This window comes from Acipenser ruthenus, chromosome 26, assembly GCF_902713425.1.
Source record: "Acipenser ruthenus chromosome 26, fAciRut3.2 maternal haplotype, whole genome shotgun sequence".
In the NCBI taxonomy this organism is placed as follows: domain Eukaryota; kingdom Metazoa; phylum Chordata; class Actinopteri; order Acipenseriformes; family Acipenseridae; genus Acipenser; species Acipenser ruthenus.
In genome coordinates this window covers 2,034,114-2,057,533 of record NC_081214.1, presented here as the reverse complement: position 1 = coordinate 2,057,533, position 23,420 = coordinate 2,034,114, and the positions used below count along the sequence as shown (strand labels likewise).

Sequence of the window (23,420 nt, the reverse complement as noted above, 5' to 3'; positions counted from 1 at the left end):
CAGACTCACATAATTAGAAATGAACTGTCACAGTGATACAGAGATTATACAACTAAGGAGGTCAAAGTCTCATTCTACAATAAAATACAAACCAGAAATCAAAGTCTTATAATTCCACCGAAAAAAACAAAACAAAACACATTCACGGTCAATTTCAACCAAAACGTTTCTAGGGTTTACAGCCAACAATACCGTACAAGTGCAAATACTTAGTTACATTTCTCTTTTTTATTTTAAAATCACCAAGCTGGTTTATACATACAAAAACCTTCCATGCTGTTATAGTGTACTAGAGCCACTAACTATTGATACCGATCTCGAAATCAAGCATTTCTGTGAATCAATTTATCAGTGAACATTCCAGATAGCATAAAATAAAAAATGGCTACATGACAAAACACAGCAGTAACAGATATGAACTCAAAAGTAGCCCGTTTTTCACATTCCTATAAGGCGATTTTTTGTAACATTTTTTGTTTTTAGTAAAATTTTGTTTTTATGAATAAATAAAAAAAACAAAAAAAACAGTTTGTTCTTGATAACAGTGTTTCCAACACCAAAGTAAAATATTCACTGCTGGAAACACTTATCAGGAACACACTGGTTTCTGTTTTTACCCCACTCCTCAAAACCCCCAGTTATTTTTATTTTATAGTGAAACTGGAATAGGGAGGCTATTAACAGAGTACAAGAGCCACCAGTACAGAGCAGAGGGAGGCTGTTAAGATAGTACAAGAGCCACCAGTACAGAGCAGAGGGAGGCTGTTAACAGAGTACAAGAGCCACCAGTACAGAGCAGAGGGAGGCTGTTAAGAGAGTACAAGAGCCACCAGTACAGAGCAGAGGGAGGCTGTTAACAGAGTACAAGAGCCACTAGTACAGAGCAGAGGGAGGCTGTCCTAACAGCTTCTCTGTGCTCTACTTCCGCCAGGCAGGATGCCTATAGTTTTGTTCTTTTCAGGGTGTGCAGTCTGTTAATAAAAGGGAGTTTCTTTGTCCACTCTGTAACAGCCGTGCTAGAAGCGGTGCTGTGTTGCGTTGCTGCCTGTGTCTGGCGACACCGTGCTGTTGGAGTGCCATGTGAACTCGGTGAGAGTGACGTTGACGATGATCCCCGCAGCCAGGATGAGGAGCCCCCCGATCACAGCCAGCCCCCGGCGCAGGACCAGCTGCTGGAGGGACAGGATCCCCCCGACCGGGCTCATCGAGCCCTCTGCTCTGCCGTCCCCAAGCCCCTCCGTGTCAGTGTGGCTGGGACTCAGGTCCTCCATTGCCATCTCCTCCTCAACCTTGGAGTCTGCACAGTCACAGCACAGGCATTTTACAATGCAGTTCCAGCAGCTTTAGAGATAGCATGCAATCAGCTAGAGATGCATTCGATTAACCAGATACCACACACATGACTTTCAGCCAGAGGTGCAATTCAATCAGATCAACTTCCATACAATGGCATGCAATCAGATTCACTATTAGGCTCATTCTAAATGATCAGGCAATGAAGTGCTATGCAGTCACCAATGTAACAACCTCAGCACCTTTTACATTGCCTTTTACAATGTATGTTACAATGCATTTTACAATCCAGTTGAGGCTGAGTCACAAAGCTTCTTTCTCCAGTGTAATGTGCACCAGTGTTTTTGAATAAGAGTGGGCCATGGCCTGCTGGATCCCAGGACCACAACTAAAATCCCAATGAAATTCGAGTTTCAAAGTAAAAACACTTGATTGGAAGCCTCTAGGATTGGTAGGATTGGAGACTGTGATTATCAAGGAGCCCTGCTGGCCAGCGAGGCCGTGCTGATGAATCATTACCTGGGGAGGGGTCCGCACTGTCAATCCCGTTCACATGAACCTCGTTCTCTCTGCCGTCTCTCAGGGTCTGCACCCCAGCTCGGACCAGGGCCTAGTAAACAAAACAGAGAGTCACCCAGGGCTGCTGGCAAACTAAACAGAGCTGTGCTACCGGCTCACACTGGAATATGCAAAGAGCACACAATGAGACAGTACCTCCTGTGTGACCTTCTTCCAGTCCAGTTTCACAATGAAGATATTGAAGGAGACTGCCTGCATAGCCACGGACAATAGCATGCCTGTCCACAGACCTGTCAAGTGAAGAAGAACAGGTGAGGATGATGTTTTACTAACTTGTCACTGTCAGTTTATGGCTTTTAAATCAGTTAATTGGCTATTGATTGGTACTCAATTGGAAAATGTTAGGGAAGGACAGCTTGTTTTGTTTTGAAATCATCATGAATGGATGTATTGGATACCTTCTGATAATTACTTAAAGGCAATTCCGAGTACGAGTTTCAGCACAGCCCTACGAAACAGATTTCATCAATCACTGGCAATCGTACCTGAGATTTTCACATAATGCATTTAATCAAATCTTTGGGTACAATACAGAATTTCAACAGGAAGAAAAAGGTACCAGTATTTGTATAAGAAGGAGAAAGGAAGAAAGAAGTAAAACAAATGGTAAATAAAGGAAAAAAGAGAATACGCTGCATTATGAGATCTTACCAACAATTCCCATATGCATAGCGAACATTAATGAAACTCCTACAGGTAACCCCACTACATAGTATCCGACCAAATTACAGATGGCTCCGAACTTCTGCCTGCCGACTCCTCTCACAATACCCCCAGAGACACCCTGGAGAGACAAAATAGACAGGGTCAACAGGCAACCTTCTCACTCGCCTCTTTCAAGCTACTGAATCTTGTAGGAGAGGACTCAGTCTGGAACAGTAGGGATCACTGAAGCACAGTGAGGTGAACTATACACGGCCAATTTTCCTCCCTAACCCCACAGGAGAGCAAAGGCCAATACAGTGCTAACTGTGGAACTCCAGACAACTCAGCAACTCAGTGCAACCAGGATTCGAACCAGAGAGCTCCTGTCTGCATGACTCTCCCTACACTGCAGCCCCATAGTGCTGTACTGGGGACCCCCTCTTATGGGTGTTTATCCATATAAATGTGTGAAATGAACTGATGAAAGAAGATGCCCTTAAATGTCATTAATTAAGACTAGAATAAATGCAGTAATGAAAACTCTCACCACAAGCCCATCGCAGAAGTGTAATGGAGCGAACAGAACCATGACTTTTGAAACCAAGTCAATGATCTCTCTGTTGATTAAAAAAAAAAAAAAACATGACTTAGTTATACATTACAAACCAGAGGACATGTAAGTTACCTGGGGGGTGTGGTGAGCTGGAACCTGTCTTACAGGTCTATCAGCAGGCTGGTCTTCAGTGTGCATGCAAAACTAAAGTACACACACATGACTTGGTTTTGTTTGTAGACCATTGAAGTCTGTACAAAGTTTCATCATATTTTAGGCAATGAGTTCTGAGGATACTGTATTGTAGTCTACAATAGCCCAACCAGGGAAATGCCAGAACTCACCTGACCCTAAAACTTTAAACAAATGCCCTGTGCAAGTTTGATCACAACAGGATGAGCAGTTTACAATATATTAGTAAGCGTGGACTTACTGAGATAACACTTGCCTTATGCTATTCTTTATTCTTTGCTTGATACATTTCGGAGCTGTACGGAGTTGTGTAGAGCTGTGCAGATCTGTGTGGAGCTGTGTGGAACTGTGTGGAGCTGTGTGGAGCTATATGGAGCTGTGTAGAGTTGTGTAGAATGGTAGAGAGCTGTATGGAGTTGTGCAGAGCTGTATGGAGCTGTGTGGAGTGTGTGGAGCTGTATGGAGCTGACTTACACTTCCGTGGTGAAGATGTAGCCGACCAGGTCCTTCAAAGGTGCAATTATTATAGCCAACAGCACTGCAAACACACCTGGAAATAAAACACAAACACACAACCCAATGCAACTAAAACAATTTCATGACATGGAGATGGGGGGGGGGGGGCTGCAACATGCACCTTGTGAATTTCTTCTCAGTAGTTGTGTAACATGAGTTTTTAGTTTTTCCTTTTAGAAAAAAATGGAGCAAACTTGGGTGCATGCTTTGTGATTATGGATCTTAGTGAGCAAGGGTCGAGAGCAGCTCTATATGCATGGGGAATCAGGGTCCAACAGGATACTCGTCAATAAAGCCTTAAGACTGTGAATTCAGATGCTTTCAAACTTAAACAACATTAGTCTGCCTAGCTATTTCTAGCACGCTGTCTGAAGATACCATACACACGGCGCGTTTACCTGTTCAACATAGCGAGTCTATGTCGCACCTGTGTTTGCTCAATGGCCGCTCACCTGCACCCATCATGGCCACTTTGCTGGTGGTCTTGGCCTCTTCTGTGTTCCCAGCACCCAGAGCGTTTCCCACGCGCACGCTGGCTGCCACGCTGATGCCTAAAGGGACCTGCCCAGTACAGGAAAGAAGAATATGCTTACACAGTACTCATACTGTGATTCAAGATTCAGTAAAAGCATAGCACGCACACTACAGTGTAATAAAGCATAGGCAAGCTCAGAGAGGTATGGTAAAGCACATTAAAAAATATATGGCAAACCATGGTAAACTATAGTAAATCCACAATATAATTACGGAAAAAGCATGGGAGAAAACTGCAAAATGACTGTGCAGATTTACCATGGTGAACTTTTAGGGACTTCCCTGACAGGCCATTAACATTGGATAATATATGGCGTACATCTTCTCATTGCCTGACTGACTGTCTACAGTAGCAATTACCCACTGATTAGCTCCTGTAAATAATTCAGTTGTTTCTGAAGTTTTCCATTATTTACCATGTAGATAATGTAAGCCAGCTCGTAGAAGACAGACTGAGCCCCAAGTTCCACTTCGCTGATCAGACCTGCGGAGATGAAGAGAGGAAACCATCAGAATGGGCTGGTCTTGAACTCTCCCAACACTGCTAACACACACACACTGTACCTCAGCTAACACACACACACTGTACCTCAGCTAACACACTGTACCTCAGCTAACACACACACACACACTGTACCTCAGCTAACACACACACACACACTGTACCTCAGCTAACACACATACACAGTACCTCAGCTAACATACACACACTGTACCTCAGCTAACACACACACACACTGTACCTCAGCTAACACACACACTGTACCTCAGCAAACACACACACTGTACCTCAGCTAACACACACAAACACTGTACCTCAGCTAACACACACACACACACTGTACCTCAGCTAACACATACACACACACTGCACCTTAGCTAGCACACACACGCTGTACCTCAGCTAACACACACACACACACTATACCTCATGTATATAAATGAAAACAATTAAACAGACTGGTGCAATGACCTGCGAGGAAGCCTCCGATCTCGTAAGTCCAACACTCTATACAGAGCATAAACATGCTGGGGATCGCCAGGCGCACGAAGTCCCCCCATTCCTGCAGGCATTCTGTAGTCCAGCCTGCAGGGGGTGACAGGCAGAGCGGGTACAGCGTGTTACTCATTGGGACTGCTGAATTGCAGCCTAAGCAGAATAGCTGGGATGCACATGTACAGTGTGTGATTAGCATGTTCTTACTAATTGCTTGTTATGTTAGTTATTGAGTGACTGGCATGCATATGCGCTACACATTCACTTAACCAAGGTTATATGAGTTCTTGTTGTGAGCACACAAGGCTAGTTAAGTAGCAGTACCACAGCACAGTACATCAGTGTAATAATGAATGATGCTGCGACACAGCACAGTGCACTGCAGTGACATGGAAGAACACTGCGCCCCTACCTGCCCAGGTGTCTTTATGTAGCTTCTTCCAGTGGATGTACCCAAACAGAAGAACCATTAGAATGAACTGAGATATTACGTTGGCCCCCGCGGAGCCCCTGTAATAAAGCAGACAGCACGCTGTCATCATGGGACTCCTTTCAGCAGAGACAGCAAGTCCAATGCAATTTCAGAGGAGCTCAGACAACGGAGCCTACTTACGCCACTCCCAGGTCCAGCACATACAAAAAGATGTAGTTTATGAGCGCATTTATAACATTCCCAATTGCACCAGTGATTACTTGAGGCCAGATTATACCCTGGAGGGGAAAAAAATGAAAGAATTGGGATTTTTATTTTTTAATGGAACACATGAGATTTCAACTAGATCCTTTAAAAAAAAAAGAAGCATTTTACTAAAGCATATCAAATAGAAAACACTAAAGCAGGTTCCCCTACCTGATTCTGCAGATAGCGACCTTGTAACTGGTACATAAATGTTGCCTACGAACAAACAAAACAAGGAGTTATGGGCAATGGACCAGTCCGATCATCACCACGACTTAGATGCCACAGAGTTTGCATGACTCTGAGTAGTATCTGTGCCAAATTTCACTCCTGTTTCATTGACTCTTGCTAATGCGAAGCCTGGTTGTCAGAACTGATCTCAAATCAGAACAATCTTAATGAAGTGTGTCACGGGCAGTGCTGTGTGATGCACCTCTGTCACAGATTGTGTCCCCTGTCGGTGAGATGAGATGCGATTAAAAGCTCTATAAGCACGAATGCAGACGAGCCCGGCTCTTTTGTATAGCAGTTAAGTCGCTCCCCTGTGGTGCGCAGTGTTGCCGGTTTGTGCCCAGCCTCTGCCCTGTAACAAAGGTATGTGGATTGCATTTCCACACTGCAGGTGAATCTTACAATTACTGCCAACACCAATCCTGCCCTCATCACCTGCACCTGTAGAGTATACTGCGGGGTACCATTTGCATAATGTTTTTTAATAAAAAACATACCTGTCTTTATTTTCCCCAAAGGAATATTAATGATTGTAAAACATGAAACAAAGATTAGACCAGGCTTGTTTTTTTCAAATCAACTGGTTCCAATCAGCTTAGCGAGTGTGACTGCTGTATCTGTGCTATTGCATTGCACTATACTGTATATCACTAGTGGCGTTTGCAATGTATCCACCTGATGAAACCGGTTTTGTTTTTGCAGCTCTGGTAGCTTGAATCAGTGGATACTTTTCTCTACTGTTTCAAAAACAGCAGCACTGTTATCAACTGCGCAAGGTTGAGATACTCTGTGTCTGTGAGCTTCTGCGAGAACAGCCAGTCCTGCTTTCATTGTTTCTGCAGTGATCCTTTTAAAAGAGCACAGCTTGATCCTGCTCTTACCAAGAGCGTGCAATCAGTGCACAGTTGTACAATGTGTTTGGTGTAACTTCGTAGGTTTACAGCACTGAATATACTCACAGGAAGAGCGGGCATGAATATCTTCACGTACAGCTGGGACATCCTGAAAAAACAACATCCACAGTTACTGGCCTGCAAACTAAAAGCCTCACCTCGTTATTGAGCTACTTCAAGAACATCAGTGCTCCAATCTTGAACCTTCAAGACCTTGGGGAAGCCCAGTGTTTTATTTGGAGTCCTCATAGCTAGACACACCACAGGTGGGCATCAGATCATCTCCAGTAGACTGCTGCCTCCTACAGGTTCTTTAATAAAGCCTCACCTGGCCACCTCTGGGTTCTGCCTCACAGCCAGTAAAAGGGATTCAGTGTTTATTAAAAGAGCCCAACAAGGGAAGCAGAACAGCAGTAGAATGAGGATGCTTCTTTGCAGAATCACTCCCACTCGCTTCAAGTTCCCACTGCCGTATGTCTGAAAGGGACATTTTAAAAAAGTTGTATCAGTGGACAGTAGTCTGGAAAACAAAATCTCTACGCAATTAATTCTGCGTGATTGGCATAGGACACTGTTGCAGGCATATGTATTGGAAGAGGGTGCTCCCTCCAGTCCAGGGCAGGCTTGAGGCATGGAGAATGAACTGAACCCTCCCTCACCCCCTCAGAAAAAAGGTGCTCACTCCTGTCCAGGGAAGGCTTGAGGCATGAACTGCTCCCTCCCCATCAAAGAGAAAGAATACTCTCCCCTAGTCAACTCACAACTAAATCAATCAATCAATCAATCAATAAATAAATAAATAAAATCAGTAATTACAAATAAATCTAGATTGTTACCCACCTGCGATATCAACGTGTCACACGTTGAAGCTAAACCAGTTCCCACAGAAATGCCTGAAACATTTATGACCTGAAAAACAAGAAGGCATGGATGGCAGGGTGCAGCAGGAAGGACTAGCAAATTTTGGGGGGAAGCAGTTCAGGTTTACAGACTCCCACTATCACCAATGCATTTAACAGACAGGTGTGCAGGTTATTCAACTGATTTGTGATGAGCCATTCGTGTATCTCAATTACAACTAAGAAATGTATTAACTATAAATAACGATAAACCTGTTAAGTACTGTATTTCGTGTTTGTGTATTTGCTGTGCATACAGACGGTGTTTGCTGCCTTCATGTTTAATAATAGGTGCTTACCCTTAAGGAAAAAGAAAAAAAAAGGTATGCATTGGGACTTGTGCAAGTACTCTAAAAGCAAGACGATAGTTTATTTACAGTGCTGTGTGCAATTAGACTGACAGTACTGGGGAAGGTGGTGGTTGGCCTGATGTCTGTCTGCGTTGCCCTTTCTGCCAAGTTTTTGTACAAGTTTGTATTTTCAAAAGGTACAGTAGTTCGGGAGTGTTAATAACATTGTCTAGTTCTGTTTTCTCCATAGATAAACGTGTGTTTCCCAACGCGTTATCATTTTAATGTTAGCACAGAGTCGTGTTTCATTGGGAGCCATATGTTCTTCTGTAGGATAGTTATTAAGCAAGAAAAAGCTAATTTACAACATCAAAGGAATGTTAATGCTTTTACCAAAACATTGCATTTCAGCCAGTACATTTAGTTTATTATTACAGTTTAAAATGATGACATTATTTAGCTCAATAAAAAATAAAAAAATAAACCATAATACTCACCGCTATGGAGAGTGCAACACTAGCTAGTTCTAGTTTTCCCAGATGGCCGCAAAACACGGTGCTGACGAATCCGATCAAAAAAATCATCAGCTGAGACACAAACTGAGAAAGAAAAGACAGAGAAAGGAAAAACAGCTTTGTTTAAGCAGCCAATCGATCTAGAATAAGGTAGTGGGCCCTAGTCATAAAACAAGACTGTTTTGAGGAATGTTTTGAAGGACTGTTTTAAGGACTGTTTGTAAACATTCTCTTTCAGTTCAAAAAGTTATTTGAAAACTAATAATAAACTCCCAACCTCGAAAACAGTTGAAAATGAGAAGTTGATATAATGAGTCAATACAAATAAAATAAAAAAAAAGTGCCTGTACCAAACACAGTCCTTAACAGCAGATATTTTTATGGAACCACGGAGGGTCTGGGAGAAGTTCTCAATAGAAACTGGAAACCTTACCACTGGCCCTGCCAAACATGACAGCTGGTATAACTCTTCTTTGAAACCAACCGGGATCACGCGTCGGAAGCATCTTAAACAAGCAGTGCAGCTTGAACCTGAAGTGGAGCTCGACTGAGAGGCGACCTCCTCCTCCTTACTGCTCACTGCAGCCGTGCTGGCCGGCTGTGGATTCCCAGCTTTGGGCATTTTCAAACCACTCTCTGTGCACCACAGCAGTGAAGAACCCCACAGGTGCTCTAACTTATTTTAAAAATGTGGTTAACGTTTCAGAAAGGCAGCCAGTCAGAGCGAGGATTGTAACTTGGACTCCTTTATGTTCTTCTTAACCTGCTTGATTTCTTTATTCCGATGTTCTGGCCAATTTTCAACTTGTTTTGGGACAACTCTCTTCCCACCGCTATTACAGCTCATTACCACCCCGCCCCCCTCGAGTCCTCTACTACTGTAGAAAGAGTTTTACAGTAGGGACACTAGGTGTACAAATACTGTAATTGTTTACATTATCTCTATTTTAAATACACTGCAAAACGCTCCAGGTGTAAAAAAAATAAAATAGATTCTAAATTCAAATGTGTGAACTGGACTGAAGCAGACAGTTTGCCTGAAGTCTTTACTATACAAATGAGTGGCTGATTTGCAAAACCCCACAAATGACTGTCCTTGTGCAAAATAATGTGTGACAAAACGGTATATGGATACCAGTGGAACAGGCTTTGTAATTTGAAACATGCACAGCAGATGATCAGATTATTAAAAGGAATGTTGCAGAGTTGATTGCATTGATGATGCATACATTTGGAACTGCACTGTTTCCCTGCCAGTGAAGCCCACCTTTCAGTTGTGAGCAGAGGGTGAGCAGGAGCAGGCAGGGAAGCACCTTCACAGCCATTCTCATTGTAAATAGCAGCAGTCTAGCATCAGAATAGAAACATGGGAAAGGCATCAGCAAGACCGAACACAGCACTGTGCAGCGCATTGACTTAGTCAACGTGTCTGCTGACATTCGTACAACTACCCAAGCTTTTCATGATCTAAACAGTAGAGGAGCTCAACAGAAACTCCGCCCCAAAATGTTAGAACGCTGATCTTCGGCTGGAGCTAGCTCAGTGCATATAATATATATATATATATAGATAGATAGATAGATAGATAGATAGATAGATAGATAGATAGATAGATAGACATATAGATAAACGCTCGCTCATGCTTCAGACTGACTGGTCCGCAAATGCTATTTGTAAAAACGCATGTCCTGGTAGGTTGCCAGGACACCCTTGAAGAAAATGAGTTGTGTATCTCTCAAGGGCTCTATCCTGGTTACATAAATACTTTTGAAATTAGAAATTCGATATAGTGTACTCCAGGAGACTTTTTGTAACCCCCAGGTGTCACCACTGGACTGTATTGTTAGGAACAGATCTCTCAGTGTTACAAAAGTCATGCAGATGAATCACACCATAGCCTTGGCTGTGAATAGTCTCTTTTATTAAAATACTTTGCACAGCAAGATGTGTTTAAACTCCACACTGGAGTTTATTTGAATGATCTGAACACGGATCTGCCTCCCACTAATACAATAGGTGACACTGCGGAAGAACGTTCTGCAATACTTAGCATTTTCAGACTCACATAATTAGAATACCCCACACTGAACTGTCACAGTGATACAGAGATTATACAACTAAGGAGGTCAAAGTCTCATTCTGCAATAAAATACAAACCAGAAATCAAAGTCTTATAATTCCACCGAAAAACAAAAACAAAACACATTCACGGTCAATTTCAACCGAAACGTTTCTAGGGTTTACAGCCAACAATACCGTACAAGTGCAAATACTTAGTTACATTTCTCTTTTTTATTTTAAAATCACCAAGCTGGTTTATACATACAAAAACCTTCCATGCTGTTATAGTGTACTAGAGCCGCTAACTATTGATACCGATCTCGAAATCAAGCATTTCTGTGAATCAATTTATCAGTGAACATTCCAGATAGCATAAAATAAAAAATGGCTACATGACAAAACACAGCAGTAACAGATATGAACTTAAAAGTAGCCCGTTTTTCACATTCCTATAAGGCGATTTTTTGTAACATTTTTTTTAGTAAAATTTTGTTTTTACAAATAAAAAGAAAATGAAAAACAAAACAGTTTGTTCTTGATAACAATGTTTCCAACACCAAAGTAAAATATTCACTGCTGGAAACACTTATCAGGAACACACTGGTTTCTGTTTTTACCCCGCTCCTCAAAACCCCCAGTTATTTTTATTTTATTTTACTTGTATTTTATTTTTTAGATCTAGGAAACATTTGTTATAATGCATCATATGAAGTAAAAAGATAAAGCTGAGTGTGTAAAAAAAAAAGATCTGTCACACATATTGGTTACTGTGAATAGACCTAATTTAGACGTAATACTAAAAAAGAGTTAGCAGAGGTCCTTCACAAGAGTGAAACTGGAATAAAGAGGCTATTAATAGAGTATAAGAGCCACCAGTACAGAGCAGAGGGAGGCTGTTAACAGAGTACAAGAGCTACCAGTATAGAGCAGAGGGAGGCTGTTAAGAGAGTACAAGAGCCACCAGTACAGAGCAGAGGGAGGCTGTTAAGAGAGTACAAGAGCCACCAGTACAGAGCACAGGGAGGCTGTTAAGAGAGTACAAGAGCCACCAGTACAGAGCAGAGGGAGGCTGCTAAGAGAGTACAAGAGCCACCAGTACAGAGCAGAGGGAGGCTGTTAACAGAGTACAAGAGCCACTAGTACAGAGCAGAGGGAGGCTGTTCTAACAGCTTCTCTGTGCTCTGCTTCCGCCAGGCAGGATGCCTATAGTTTTGTTCTTTTCAGGGTGTGCAGTCTGTTAATAAAAGGGAGTTTCTTTGTCCACTCTGTAACAGCCGTGCTAGAAGCGGTGCTGTGTTGCGTTGCTGCCTGTGTCTGGCGACACCGTGCTGTTGGAGTGCCATGTGAACTTGGTGAGAGTGACGTTGACGATGATCCCCGCAGCCAGGATGAGGAGCCCCCCGATCACAGCCAGCCCCCGGCGCAGGACCAGCTGCTGGAGGGACAGGATCTCCCCGACCCGGCTCATCGAGCCCTCTGCTCTGCCGTCCCCAAGCCCCTCTGTGTCAATGTGGCTGGGACTCAGGTCCTCCATTGCCATCTCCTCCTCAGCCTTGGAGTCTGCACAGACACAGCACAGGCACTTTACAATGCGGTTCCAGCAGCTTGGTAGGATTGGAGACTGTGATTATCAAGGAGGCCATGCTGATGAATCATTACCTGGGGAGGGGTCCGCACTGTCAATCCTGTTCACATGAACCTCGTTCTCTCTGCCGTCTCTCAGGGTCTGCACCCCAGCTCGGACCAGGGCCTAGTAAACAAAACAGAGAGTCACCCAGGGCTGCTGGCAAACAAAACAGAGAGTCACCCAGGGCTGCTGGCAAACAAAACAGAGTCACCCAGGGCTACTGGCAAACAAAACAGAGTCACCCAGGGCTGCTGGCAAACAAAACAGAGCTGTGCTACCGGCACAGCAGCGCCATTAGTTTGGTGAGCACTGCTCACACTGGAATATGCAAAGAGCACTCAATGAGACAGTACCTCCTGTGTGACCTTCTTCCAGTCCAGTTTCACAATGAAGATATTGAAGAAGACTGCCTGCATAGCCACGGACAATAGCATGCCTGACCACAGACCTGTCAAGTGAAGAAGAACAGGTGAGGATGATGTTTTACTAACTTGTCACTGTCAGTTCATGGCTTTTAAATCAGTTGATTGGCTATTGATTGGTACTCAATTGGAAAACGTGAGGGAAGGACAGCTTGTTTTGTTTTGAAATCATCATGAATAGATGTATTGGATACCTTCTGATATTTACTTCTTAAAGGCAATTCCGAGTACGAGTGTCAGCTCAGCCCTACGAAATAGATTTCAAAGGTAATCAATCACTGGCAATCGTACCTGAGATTTTCATATAATGCATTTAAACAAAACTTTGGGTACCATACAGAATTTCAACAGGATTAAAAATGTACCGGTATTTGTATTAGAAAAAAGGAACAAAAAAGAAGAAAGAAATAAAGAAAGATGAAATAAACAGGATATTGGCAAATAAAGGAAAAAAGAGAATACGCTGCATTATGAGGTCTTACCAACAATTCCCATATGCATAGCGAACATTAATGAAACTCCTACAGGTAACCCCACTACATAGTATCCGACCAAATTACAGATGGCTCCAAACTTCTGCCTGCCAACTCCTCTCACAATACCCCCAGAGACACCCTGGAGAGACAAAATAGACAGGGTCAACAGGCAACCTCCTCACTCGCCTCTTTCAAGCTACTGAATCTTGTAGGAGAGGACTCAGTCTGGACCAGTAGGGATCACTGAAGCACAGTGAGGTGAACTATACACGGCCAATTTTCCTCCCTAACCCCACAGGAGAGCAAAGGCCAATACAGTGCTAACTGTGGAACTCCAGACAACTCAGCAACTCAGTGCAACCAGGATTCGAACCAGAGAGTTCCTGCCTGCATGACTCTCCCTACACTGCAGCCCCATAGTGCTGTACTGGGGACCCCCTCTTATGTGTGTTTATCCATATAAATCTGTGAAATGAACTGATGAAAGAAGATGCCCTTAAATGTCATTAATTAAGACTAGAATAAATGCAGTAATGAAAACTCTCACCGCAAGCCCATCGCAGAAGTGGAATGGTGCGAACAGAACCATGACTTTTGAAACCAAGTCAATGATCTCTCTGTTGATTAAAAAAAAAAAAAAAACATGACTTAGTTATTGTGATGGGGTGCCAGCTCGCTGGTTTTGTTTGAAGAGACACAGAGTAAGTGTTGTCTGTAGAAATACTGGTTTAATTTTATTTATTTTGTTCTGTGTTTTGTTTGAAAGCCTTTGTTTGGTGTTTATACCTTTTGTTTGGCCCTCGTGTCTTTATTTTGTGGTCTTTTGTCAATTAAAATATTTTTGTTTCACTGCACTTTCTGTCTCTGAGTCTTCCCTCTGCTGCTATCCTGCCACAGTTATACATTACAAACCAGAGGACATGTAAGTTACCTGGAGGTGTGGTGAGCTGGAACCTGTCTTACAGGTCTATCAGCAGGCTGGTCTTCAGTGTGCATGCAAAACTAAAGTACAAACATTTTACTTGGTTTTGTTTGTAAACCATTGAAGTCTGTAAAAGTTTCATATTTTAGGAAAGGAGTTCTGAGGATACTGTATTGTAGTCTACAATAGCCCAACCAGGGGAATGCCAGAACTCACCTGACCCTAAAACTTTGCCTGTGCAAGTTTGATCAAAACACGATGAGCAGTTCACAATATATTAGTAAACGTGGACATACTGAGATAAAGCTTTATTTGATACATTATGGAGCTGTATAGCGCTGACTTACACTTCCGTGGTGAAGATGTAGCCGACCAGGTCCTTCAAAGATGCAATTATTATAGCCAACAGCACTGCAAACACACCTGGAAATAAAACACAAACACACAATCCAATGCAACTAAAACAATTTCATGACATGGAGATGGGGGGGGGGGGGGGGCTGCAACATGCACCTTGTGAATTTCTTCTCAGTAGTTGTGTAACATGAGTTTTTAGTTTTTCCTTTTAGAAAAAAGTGGAGCAAACTTGGGTGCATGCTTTGTGATTATGGATCTTAGTGAGCAAGGGTCGAGAGCAGCTCTATATGCATGGGGAATCAGGGTCCAACAGGATACTCGTCAATAAAGCCTTAAGACTGTGAATTCAGATGCTTTCAAACTTAAACAACATTAGTCTGCCTAGCTATTTCTAGCACGCTGTCTGAAGATACCATAAACACAGCGCGTTTACCTGTTCAACATAGCGAGTCTATGTCGCACCTGTGTTTGCTCAATGGCCGCTCACCTGCACCCATCATGGCCACTTTGCTGGTGGTCTTGGCCTCTTCTGTGTTCCCAGCACCCAGAGCGTTTCCCACGCGCACGCTGGCTGCCACGCTGATGCCTAAAGGGACCTGCCCAGTACAGGAAAGAAGAATATGCTTACACAGTACTCATACTGTGATTCAAGATTCAGTAAAAGCATAGCACGCACACTACAGTGTAATAAAGCATAGGCAAGCTCAGAGAGGTATGGTAAAGCACATTAAAAAATATATGGCAAACCATGGTAAACTATAGTAAATCCACAATATAATTACGGAAAAAGCATGGGAGAAAACTGCAAAATGACTGTGCAGATTTACCATGGTGAACTTTTAGGGACTTCCCTGACAGGCCATTAACATTGGATAATATATGGCGTACATCTTCTCATTGCCTGACTGACTGTCTACAGTAGCAATTAGCTCCTGTAAGTAATTCAGTTGTTTCTGAAGTGTTCCATTATTTACCATGTAGGTAATGTAAGCCAACTCGTAGATGACAGACTGAGCCCCAAGTTCCACTTCGCTGATCAGACCTGCAGAGATGAAGAGAGGAAACCGTCAGAATGGAGCTGGTCTTGAACTCTCCCAACACTGCAAACACACACACACTGTTCTCAGCTAACACACACACACTGTACCTCAGCTAACACACACACACACACTGTACCTCAGCTAACACACACACACACACTGTACCTCAGCTAACACATACACACACACTGTACCTCAGCTAACACATACACACACACTGTACCTCAGCTAACACACATACACTGCACCTTAGTTAGCACATACACACACTGTACCTCAGCTAACACACATACGCTGTACCTCAGCTAACACACACACGCTGTACCTCAGCTAACACACACACACACAAACACACTATACTTCGAATATAACAAACTGGTGCAATGACCTGCGAGGAAGCCTCCGATCTCATAAGTCCACCACTCTATACAGAGCATGAGCATGCTGGGGATCGCCAGGCGCACGAAGTCCCCCCATTCCTGCAGGCATTCTGTAGTCCAGCCTGCAGGGGGTGACAGGCAGAGCGGGTACAGCGTGTTACTCATTGGGACTGTTGAATTGCAGCCTAAGCAGAATAGCTGGGATGCACATGTACAGTGTGTGATTAGCATGTTCTTACTAATTGCTTGTTATGTTAGTTATTGAGTGACTGGCATGCATATGCGCTACACATTCACTTAACCAAGGTTATATGAGTTCTTGTTGTGAGCACACAAGGCTAGTTAAGTAGCAGTACCACAGCACAGTACATCAGTGTAATAATGAATGATGCTGCGACACAGCACAGTGCACTGCAGTGACATGGAAGAACACTGCGCCCCTACCTGCCCAGGTGTCTTTATGTAGCTTCTTCCAGTGGATGTACCCAAACAGAAGAACCATTAGAATGAACTGAGATATTACGTTGGCCCCCGCGGAGCCCCTGTAATAAAGCAGACAGCACGCTGTCATCATGGGACTCCTTTCAGCAGAGACAGCAAGTCCAATGCAATTTCAGAGGAGCTCAGACAACGGAGCCTACTTACGCCACTCCCAGGTCCAGCACATACAAAAAGATGTAGTTTATGAGCGCATTTATAACATTCCCAATTGCACCAGTGATTACTTGAGGCCAGATTATACCCTGGAGGGGAAAAAAATGAAAGAATTGGGATTTTTATTTTTTAATGGAACACATGAGATTTCAACTAGATCCTTTAAAAAAAAAAGAAGCATTTTACTAAAGCATATCAAATAGAAAACACTAAAGCAGGTTCCCCTACCTGATTCTGCAGATAGCGACCTTGTAACTGGTACATAAATGTTGCCTACGAACAAACAAAACAAGGAGTTATGGGCAATGGACCAGTCCGATCATCACCACGACTTAGATGCCACAGAGTTTGCATGACTCTGAGTAGTATCTGTGCCAAATTTCACTCCTGTTTCATTGACTCTTGCTAATGCGAAGCCTGGTTGTCAGAACTGATCTCAAATCAGAACAATCTTAATGAAGTGTGTCACGGGCAGTGCTGTGTGATGCACCTCTGTCACAGATTGTGTCCCGTCGGTGAGATGAGATGCGATTAAAAGCTCTATAAGCACGAATGCAGACGAGCCCGGCTCTTTTGTATAGCAGTTAAGTCGCTCCCCTGTGGTGCGCAGTGTTGCCGGTTTGTGCCCAGCCTCTGCCCTGTAACAAAGGTATGTGGATTGCATTTCCACACTGCAGGTGAATCTTACAATTACTGCCAACACCAATCCCGCCCTCATCACCTGCACCTGTAGAGTATACTGCGGGGTACCATTCGCATAATGTTTTTTAATAAAAAACATACCTGTCTTTATTTTCCCCAAAGGAATATTAATGATTGTAAAACATGAAACAAAGATTAGACCAGGCTTGTTTTTTTCAAATCAACTGGTTCCAATCAGCTTAGCGAGTGTGACTGCTGTATCTGTGCTATTGCATTGCACTATACTGTATATCACTAGTGGCGTTTGCAATGTATCCACCTGATGAAACCGGTTTTGTTTTTGCAGCTCTGGTAGCTTGAATCAGTGGATACTTTTCTCTACTGTTTCAAAAACAGCAGCACTGTTATCAACTGCGCAAGGTTGAGATACTCTGTGTCTGTGAGCTTCTGCGAGAACAGCCAATCCTGCTTTCATTGTTTCTGCAGTGATCCTTTTAAAAGAGCACAGCTTGATCCTGCTCTTACCAAGAGCGTGCAATCAGTGCACAGTTGTACAATGTGTTTGGTGTAACTTCGTAGGTTTACAGCACTGAATATACTCACAGGAAGAGCGGGCATGAATATCTTCACGTACAGCTGGGACATCCTGAAAAAACAACATCCACAGTTACTGGCCTGCAAACTAAAAGCCTCACCTCGTTATTGAGCTACTTCAAGAACATCAGTGCTCCAATCTTGAACCTTCAAGACCTTGGGGAAGCCCAGTGTTTTATTTGGAGTCCTCGTAGCTAGACACACCACAGGTGGGCATCAGATCATCTCCAGTAGACTGCTGCCTCCTACAGGTTCTTTAATAAAGCCTCACCTGGCCACCTCTGGGTTCTGCCTCACAGCCAGTAAAAGGGATTCAGTGTTTATTAAAAGAGCCCAACAAGGGAAGCAGAACAGCAGTAGAATGAGGATGCTTCTTTGCAGAATCACTCCCACTCGCTTCAAGTTCGCACTGCCGTACGTCTGAAAGGGAAATTTTAAAAAAGTTGTATCAGTGGACAGTAGTCTGGAAAACAAAATCTCTACGCAATTCTGCGTGAAAGGCATAGGACACTGTTGCAGGCAGATCTATTGGAATAGGGTACTCCCTCCTGTCCAGGGAAGGCTTGAGGCATGAAGACTGAACTGCTCCCTCCCCATCAAAGAGAAAGAATACTCTCCCCTAGTCAACTCACAACTAAATCAATCAATCAATCAATCAATAAATAAAATCAGTAATTACAAATAAATCTAGATTGTTACCCACCTGCGATATTAACGTGTCACACGTTGAAGCTAAACCGGTTCCCACAGAAATGCCTGAAACATTTATGACCTGAAAAACAAGAAGGCATGGATGGTAGGGTGCAGCAGGAAGGACTAGCAAATTTAGGGGGGCAGCAGTTCAGTTCATCACCACTAAGAAATGTATTAACAATAAATAACGATAAACCTGTCAAGTACTGTATTTCGTGTGTGTGTATTTGCTGTGCATACAGACAGTGTTTGCTGCCTTCATGTTTAATAATAGGTGCTTACCCTTAAGAAAAAAGAAAAAAAGGTATGCATTAGGACTTGTGCAAGTACTCTAAAAGCAAGACGATAGTTTATTTACAGTACTGTGTGCAATTAGACTGACAGTACTGGGGAAGGTGGTAGTTGGCCTGATGTCTGTCTGTGTTGCCCTTTCTGCCAAGTTCTTGTACAAGTTTGTATTTTCAAAATGTACAGTAGTTCGGGAGTGTTAATAACATTGTCTAGTTCTGTTTTCTCCATAGATAAACGTGTGTTTCCCAACGCGTTATCATTTTAATGTTAGCACAGAGTCGTGTTTCATTGGGAGCCATATGTTCTTCTGTAGGATAGTTATTAAGCAAGAAAAAGCTAATTTACAACATCAAAGGAATGTTAATGCTTTTACCAAAACATTGCATTTCAACCAGTACATTTAGTTTATTATTACAGTTTAAAATGATGACGTTATTTAGCTCAATAAAAAATAAAAAAAAAACCATAATACTCACCGCTATGGAGAGTGCAACACTAGCTAGTTCTAGTTTTCCCAGATGGCCGCAAAAAACGGTGCTGACGAATCCGATCAAAAAAATCATCAGCTGAGACACAAACTGAGAAAGAAAAGACAGAGAAAGGAAAAACAGCTTTGTTTAAGCAGCCAATCGATCTAGAATAAGGTAGTGGGCCCTAGTCATAAAACAAGACTGTTTGAGGAATGTTTTGAAGGACTGTTTGTAAACATTCTCTCTTGGTTTAAAAAGTTATTTAAAAACTAAGAATAAACTCCCAACCTTGAAAACAGTTGAAAATGAGAAGTTGATATAATGAGTCAATACAAATTTAAAATAAAAAAGAGAGTCTGTACCAGAAACAGTCCTTAAGAGCAGATGTTTTTATGTAACTACTGAGGGTCGATTGCAGTGGACACTGTTAGAAAGAAAGCTTGTCTCTGTAGTGGTATCTTTCAAGGTACAATATATGTACTATTTTGGAGTGTGCAGATTTGTACCATCTCGTTTTGTACCTCATTTGGCAGTTATGTACCTATTAATGGTACTAATGTCTTGGTACCAAATTGTACCTTTTACTAATGTAGCATAACAGGTACAAACATTTACCTTTAAGGGAACTATAATAAAGGATCTAAAATGTACCCCATAAAAAAATAGATTTGTCACTTAATGGTACTACTACAGTGACAAAGCATTTGTACCAGTGTACCAAATGTCACTATGTTCTTTAAGTACAGGCATTTTAATTGGTAGTAAACACAAAGCATGTTTCAAAAATAGTCATAGCTGGTCAGTAAAAAAATAACTAAGAATAATTAAATTGGATGCATAAAAGTGTATGTACAATGAATGGCAGCCAACTTTAATACCTCTGCAAAAACCATTCACTCAAGGACCAATAAAACAGGAATTTCACCTTTTATTAATCATGTATGCAAACAATTACAACATTATTTTTCATTACAATTCATGGTTATAATAAATATGGGGACAAACATATTGGAAATTAAAATAAAAACTCTAGCTGTGTATTCAAACTCCATTGCCTTTAAAAAAAAAAAAAAGTGGTATCAAGCGGCAGGTTTTCTTAAATTCACTTACATTTCTTATTAAATTTTATACTTTGAGCATTGTAAAGGTACAGAGGATAAGTATTACCAACACATTTATGTTAACCAAATGAATTGCAAAGTCCAGTTGCTGGACAGAACATATTAGCAGTCTCAGTTGAAAACAAAAAATATTTTACAAAAAACAATGATTTACGTCTGTTGTAGAAGCAGTAACATTAAACATTTGCGAAAAAAAAAAAACAAAAAAAAAACTCCAGTTCATAATGCAATCCAAGTATTTTCACCTCGGTGGTCAATGACGCCGTTCTGACTAGAAAGTACAGAAAATAGCTTTATATATATATATATATATATATATATATATATATATATATATATATGGATGCTACACTACAGTTATAGTATAACCGAATTTGTACATTAATAAAGTATGATAACACAACAGGCTACGCTGTTCCAAAATAGTTGACAGAAAAACGGTCATGTTTTACCGTTTAATAATTACGCGCTGTTATATTGGAGTCGATACAATTAATATGAATTAATAACATCTCTTTAACGACAAAAAGGAAGACATTACTAGTTTAATACTCTTTCAGGTAAATGTCACACCTTTTAGAAATTAAATTCCCCTGTCCTGTTCCTTAGTTAAAATACCCCCCCCCCCCCCCCCAAGTTATTTCACCAGGAAACGTTTATTTTATTTATTTATTTTAATTAATTTTCACTGTATTTATTTTTTTAACCTACCTTAATTTTAACCTACCTAATTTTACGACTTCATCCTCAGTAAAATGCACACCGTTTTCACCTAATTTTGCTATCAGGTTATCTGTCGACAACAAAAGTAAGACTGACATTTTCACGAAATTCAACCGCCAAAAAAAATAAAGCTTCTTAACTTCAACCGTCCTTGCTCGCGCTGTACAAAAATCACTCGAGCACGCGCAGGTTCGTTTTCTCCTTTCTGTGACGTAGGCAAGAAGAAATTGCACCTTATTCGAAGGACACGTTTGTACCTTTGATTTATATTTTAAAATGTTGTACCTTTTAATTAATTGAAAAGTAAAAAAAAAAAAAAGTACCAGCAAGGATCTTAAGCGTACCTTAAAGGGAATGGGGTACTTATTTGTTCTTTGGGGCACATAAAAGTACTCTAGTTGTATGCTTTTTTAATTATTTAAATACACAGGATCTTATTGTGCAGCGTTTTACTAAAGTTTTTACAATATTTTAACACCTGTACTAACTTTAGTCTACGCAAGTGGACTAAACCTGCTTAATCCGGTAGTTAGGCGCATCAAGCGGACTGTAACTTTGGTAAGCTGCAATCGACCCAAAGGGTCTGGGAGAAGTTCCCAATAGAAACTGGAAACCTTACCACTGGCCCTGCCAAACATGACAGCTGGTATAACTCTTCTTTGAAACCAACCGGGATCACGCGTCGGAAGCATCTTAAACATGCAGTGCAGCTTGAACCTGAAGCGGAGCTCGACTGAGAGGCGACCTCCTCCTCCTTACTGCTCACTGCAGCCGTGCTGGCCGGCTGTGGATTCCCAGCTTTGGGCATTTTCAAACCACTCTCTGTGCACCACAGCAGTGAATGCACCGAAGAAGCCCGGGTGAGATGCTCTAACTCATTAAAAAAAAAAAAAAAAAAAAAAATTCTCTTCCCACACTATTACAGCTGGTTCCCACTGCACTGTCTGCTAGCATCGGTCTTTCCGAAGGGCACGCTTTCCAGTGAAGTGTTTGCTGTGCTGATGAAAGAAAGGCGCAATACAGGCTAACCGAGTCGAGTCACCAGGTTCCCTAACTGCACCACCCACATTTGGAAAGCGTCGAATTGTTTGTTTTCAGCCGTCTACCCTGTTTATAGTTAAATACCTGAAAATAGAACTATCTATCTATATCCCTACGCCTTTCACTTAAACGCACCAGTAAAAAAATCTATCTATCTATCTATATATATATAAAACTTCAAGAAGATCAGCCTGCGGTCAGATCAGTGTACCTTCACACTACCCTTCACCTAAACTAACTTTTCTTCTTATAAATAAAAACACATCCATTGAATTTGACTTCTTTCTGCAGAGGAAACGCAAACCCTTTAGATCTGTTTCAATAACCGCAGCGGTAACAGTATAGAAGTAAAGTTGAACTGCTTTGAATGGAAAATCTAGTACAGCGCAAATGATACTAATGACGCAGGAACTCTGACGTCACTCCGATTTACAAATGCATGCAAGCGTCACCAAACGGAACAACCAGTGCCAACGGCATCTGTGCACGATGACTTAACTAGATTTGCAATTCGACACTATACATTTTTCTTTCAAATTTGATACATTATAATTCAATTTTGCGGTTAATAAAATTAGAGTAAGTTATCATAATAATATAGTTACAGATAACATTAAAATAACAGGTAGATGCAGTTAGAAGGAGCCCGAGCGGACGCGGGCGGGTTAATCTTTGCTGGATTCAGGTGCTCATTAAACACGCTGCGTGTTGATTATTGTTTGAGTCAGTCTGTGGTCAGTGTCGTGCAGAGTTCGAGCGAGACGCGCCAAGTCTGTCGGGTCATTACGTCAGAGATACACGGAGACCGAGGGGTCGACCGCAGAGCACGTTTTAACCAAACTGATAAATACAACCATAGACTAACAGAGAGCTTAATATAAAACAGACATGCATTTATTTATTTATTTATTTATTTGTTTATTTGTTTGTTTGTTTTAATTCTTCGACATTGTACATTGCATATGCTCATGATTAATCAATTACACTTTTAAATGTTTTTGGAGATTACTATTATGTGTCTATTATTAAAAATGCAATTAAAACATTTTCTGAAAAAGGGTAGATAGATAGATAGATAGACAGACAGACA

The 23,420-nt window shown here is 41.8% G+C and overlaps 2 protein-coding genes across 2 annotated transcripts; both read right to left on the bottom strand.

The window, feature by feature from the left end:
- Window positions 1-94: 94 nt before the first annotated feature.
- On the bottom strand, window positions 95-9,673 carry LOC131701719 (multidrug and toxin extrusion protein 1-like). Its single transcript, XM_059001371.1, has 17 exons — window positions 9,250-9,673; window positions 8,799-8,900; window positions 7,953-8,021; window positions 7,441-7,589; window positions 7,179-7,221; window positions 6,160-6,204; window positions 5,923-6,020; window positions 5,722-5,819; window positions 5,286-5,399; window positions 4,729-4,796; window positions 4,231-4,339; window positions 3,737-3,812; window positions 3,065-3,134; window positions 2,524-2,656; window positions 2,008-2,102; window positions 1,813-1,903; window positions 95-1,297 (listed from the first exon to the last, which is right to left on the bottom strand). Exons 1-17 carry the CDS (start codon window positions 9,436-9,438, stop codon window positions 1,017-1,019), a joined length of 1,830 nt encoding a protein of 609 aa, XP_058857354.1. The 5' UTR covers window positions 9,439-9,673; the 3' UTR covers window positions 95-1,016.
- A 1,047-nt stretch (window positions 9,674-10,720) lies between these two features.
- On the bottom strand, window positions 10,721-22,650 carry LOC117430910 (multidrug and toxin extrusion protein 1-like). The gene is made up of 17 exons (XM_059001370.1): window positions 21,909-22,650; window positions 19,452-19,553; window positions 18,695-18,763; window positions 18,263-18,411; window positions 18,001-18,043; window positions 16,984-17,028; window positions 16,747-16,844; window positions 16,546-16,643; window positions 16,110-16,223; window positions 15,656-15,723; window positions 15,169-15,277; window positions 14,672-14,747; window positions 13,950-14,019; window positions 13,409-13,541; window positions 12,858-12,952; window positions 12,537-12,627; window positions 10,721-12,437 (listed from the first exon to the last, which is right to left on the bottom strand). The coding sequence occupies exons 1-17, from the start codon at window positions 22,095-22,097 to the stop codon at window positions 12,157-12,159; spliced, it is 1,830 nt and encodes a 609-aa protein (XP_058857353.1). The 5' UTR covers window positions 22,098-22,650; the 3' UTR covers window positions 10,721-12,156.
- Window positions 22,651-23,420: the final 770 nt, after the last annotated feature.

Coding starts and splice junctions, on each gene's coding strand:
- LOC131701719 (XM_059001371.1), bottom strand. CDS start 9,438: ATGCCCAAAGCTGGGAATCCACAGCCGGCCAGCACGGCTGCAGTGAGC. Junction 7,222..7,440: donor CAGAACCCAGAGGTGGCCAG/GTGAGGCTTTAT, acceptor TTGTTTTTTCAG/GATGTCCCAGCTGTACGTGA. Junction 4,340..4,728: donor TGGCTTACATTATCTACATG/GTAAATAATGGA, acceptor TGTACTGGGCAG/GTCCCTTTAGGCATCAGCGT.
- LOC117430910 (XM_059001370.1), bottom strand. CDS start 22,097: ATGCCCAAAGCTGGGAATCCACAGCCGGCCAGCACGGCTGCAGTGAGC. Junction 18,044..18,262: donor CAGAACCCAGAGGTGGCCAG/GTGAGGCTTTAT, acceptor TTGTTTTTTCAG/GATGTCCCAGCTGTACGTGA. Junction 16,644..16,746: donor GTGCTGGACCTGGGAGTGGC/GTAAGTAGGCTC, acceptor GCTTTATTACAG/GGGCTCCGCGGGGGCCAACG.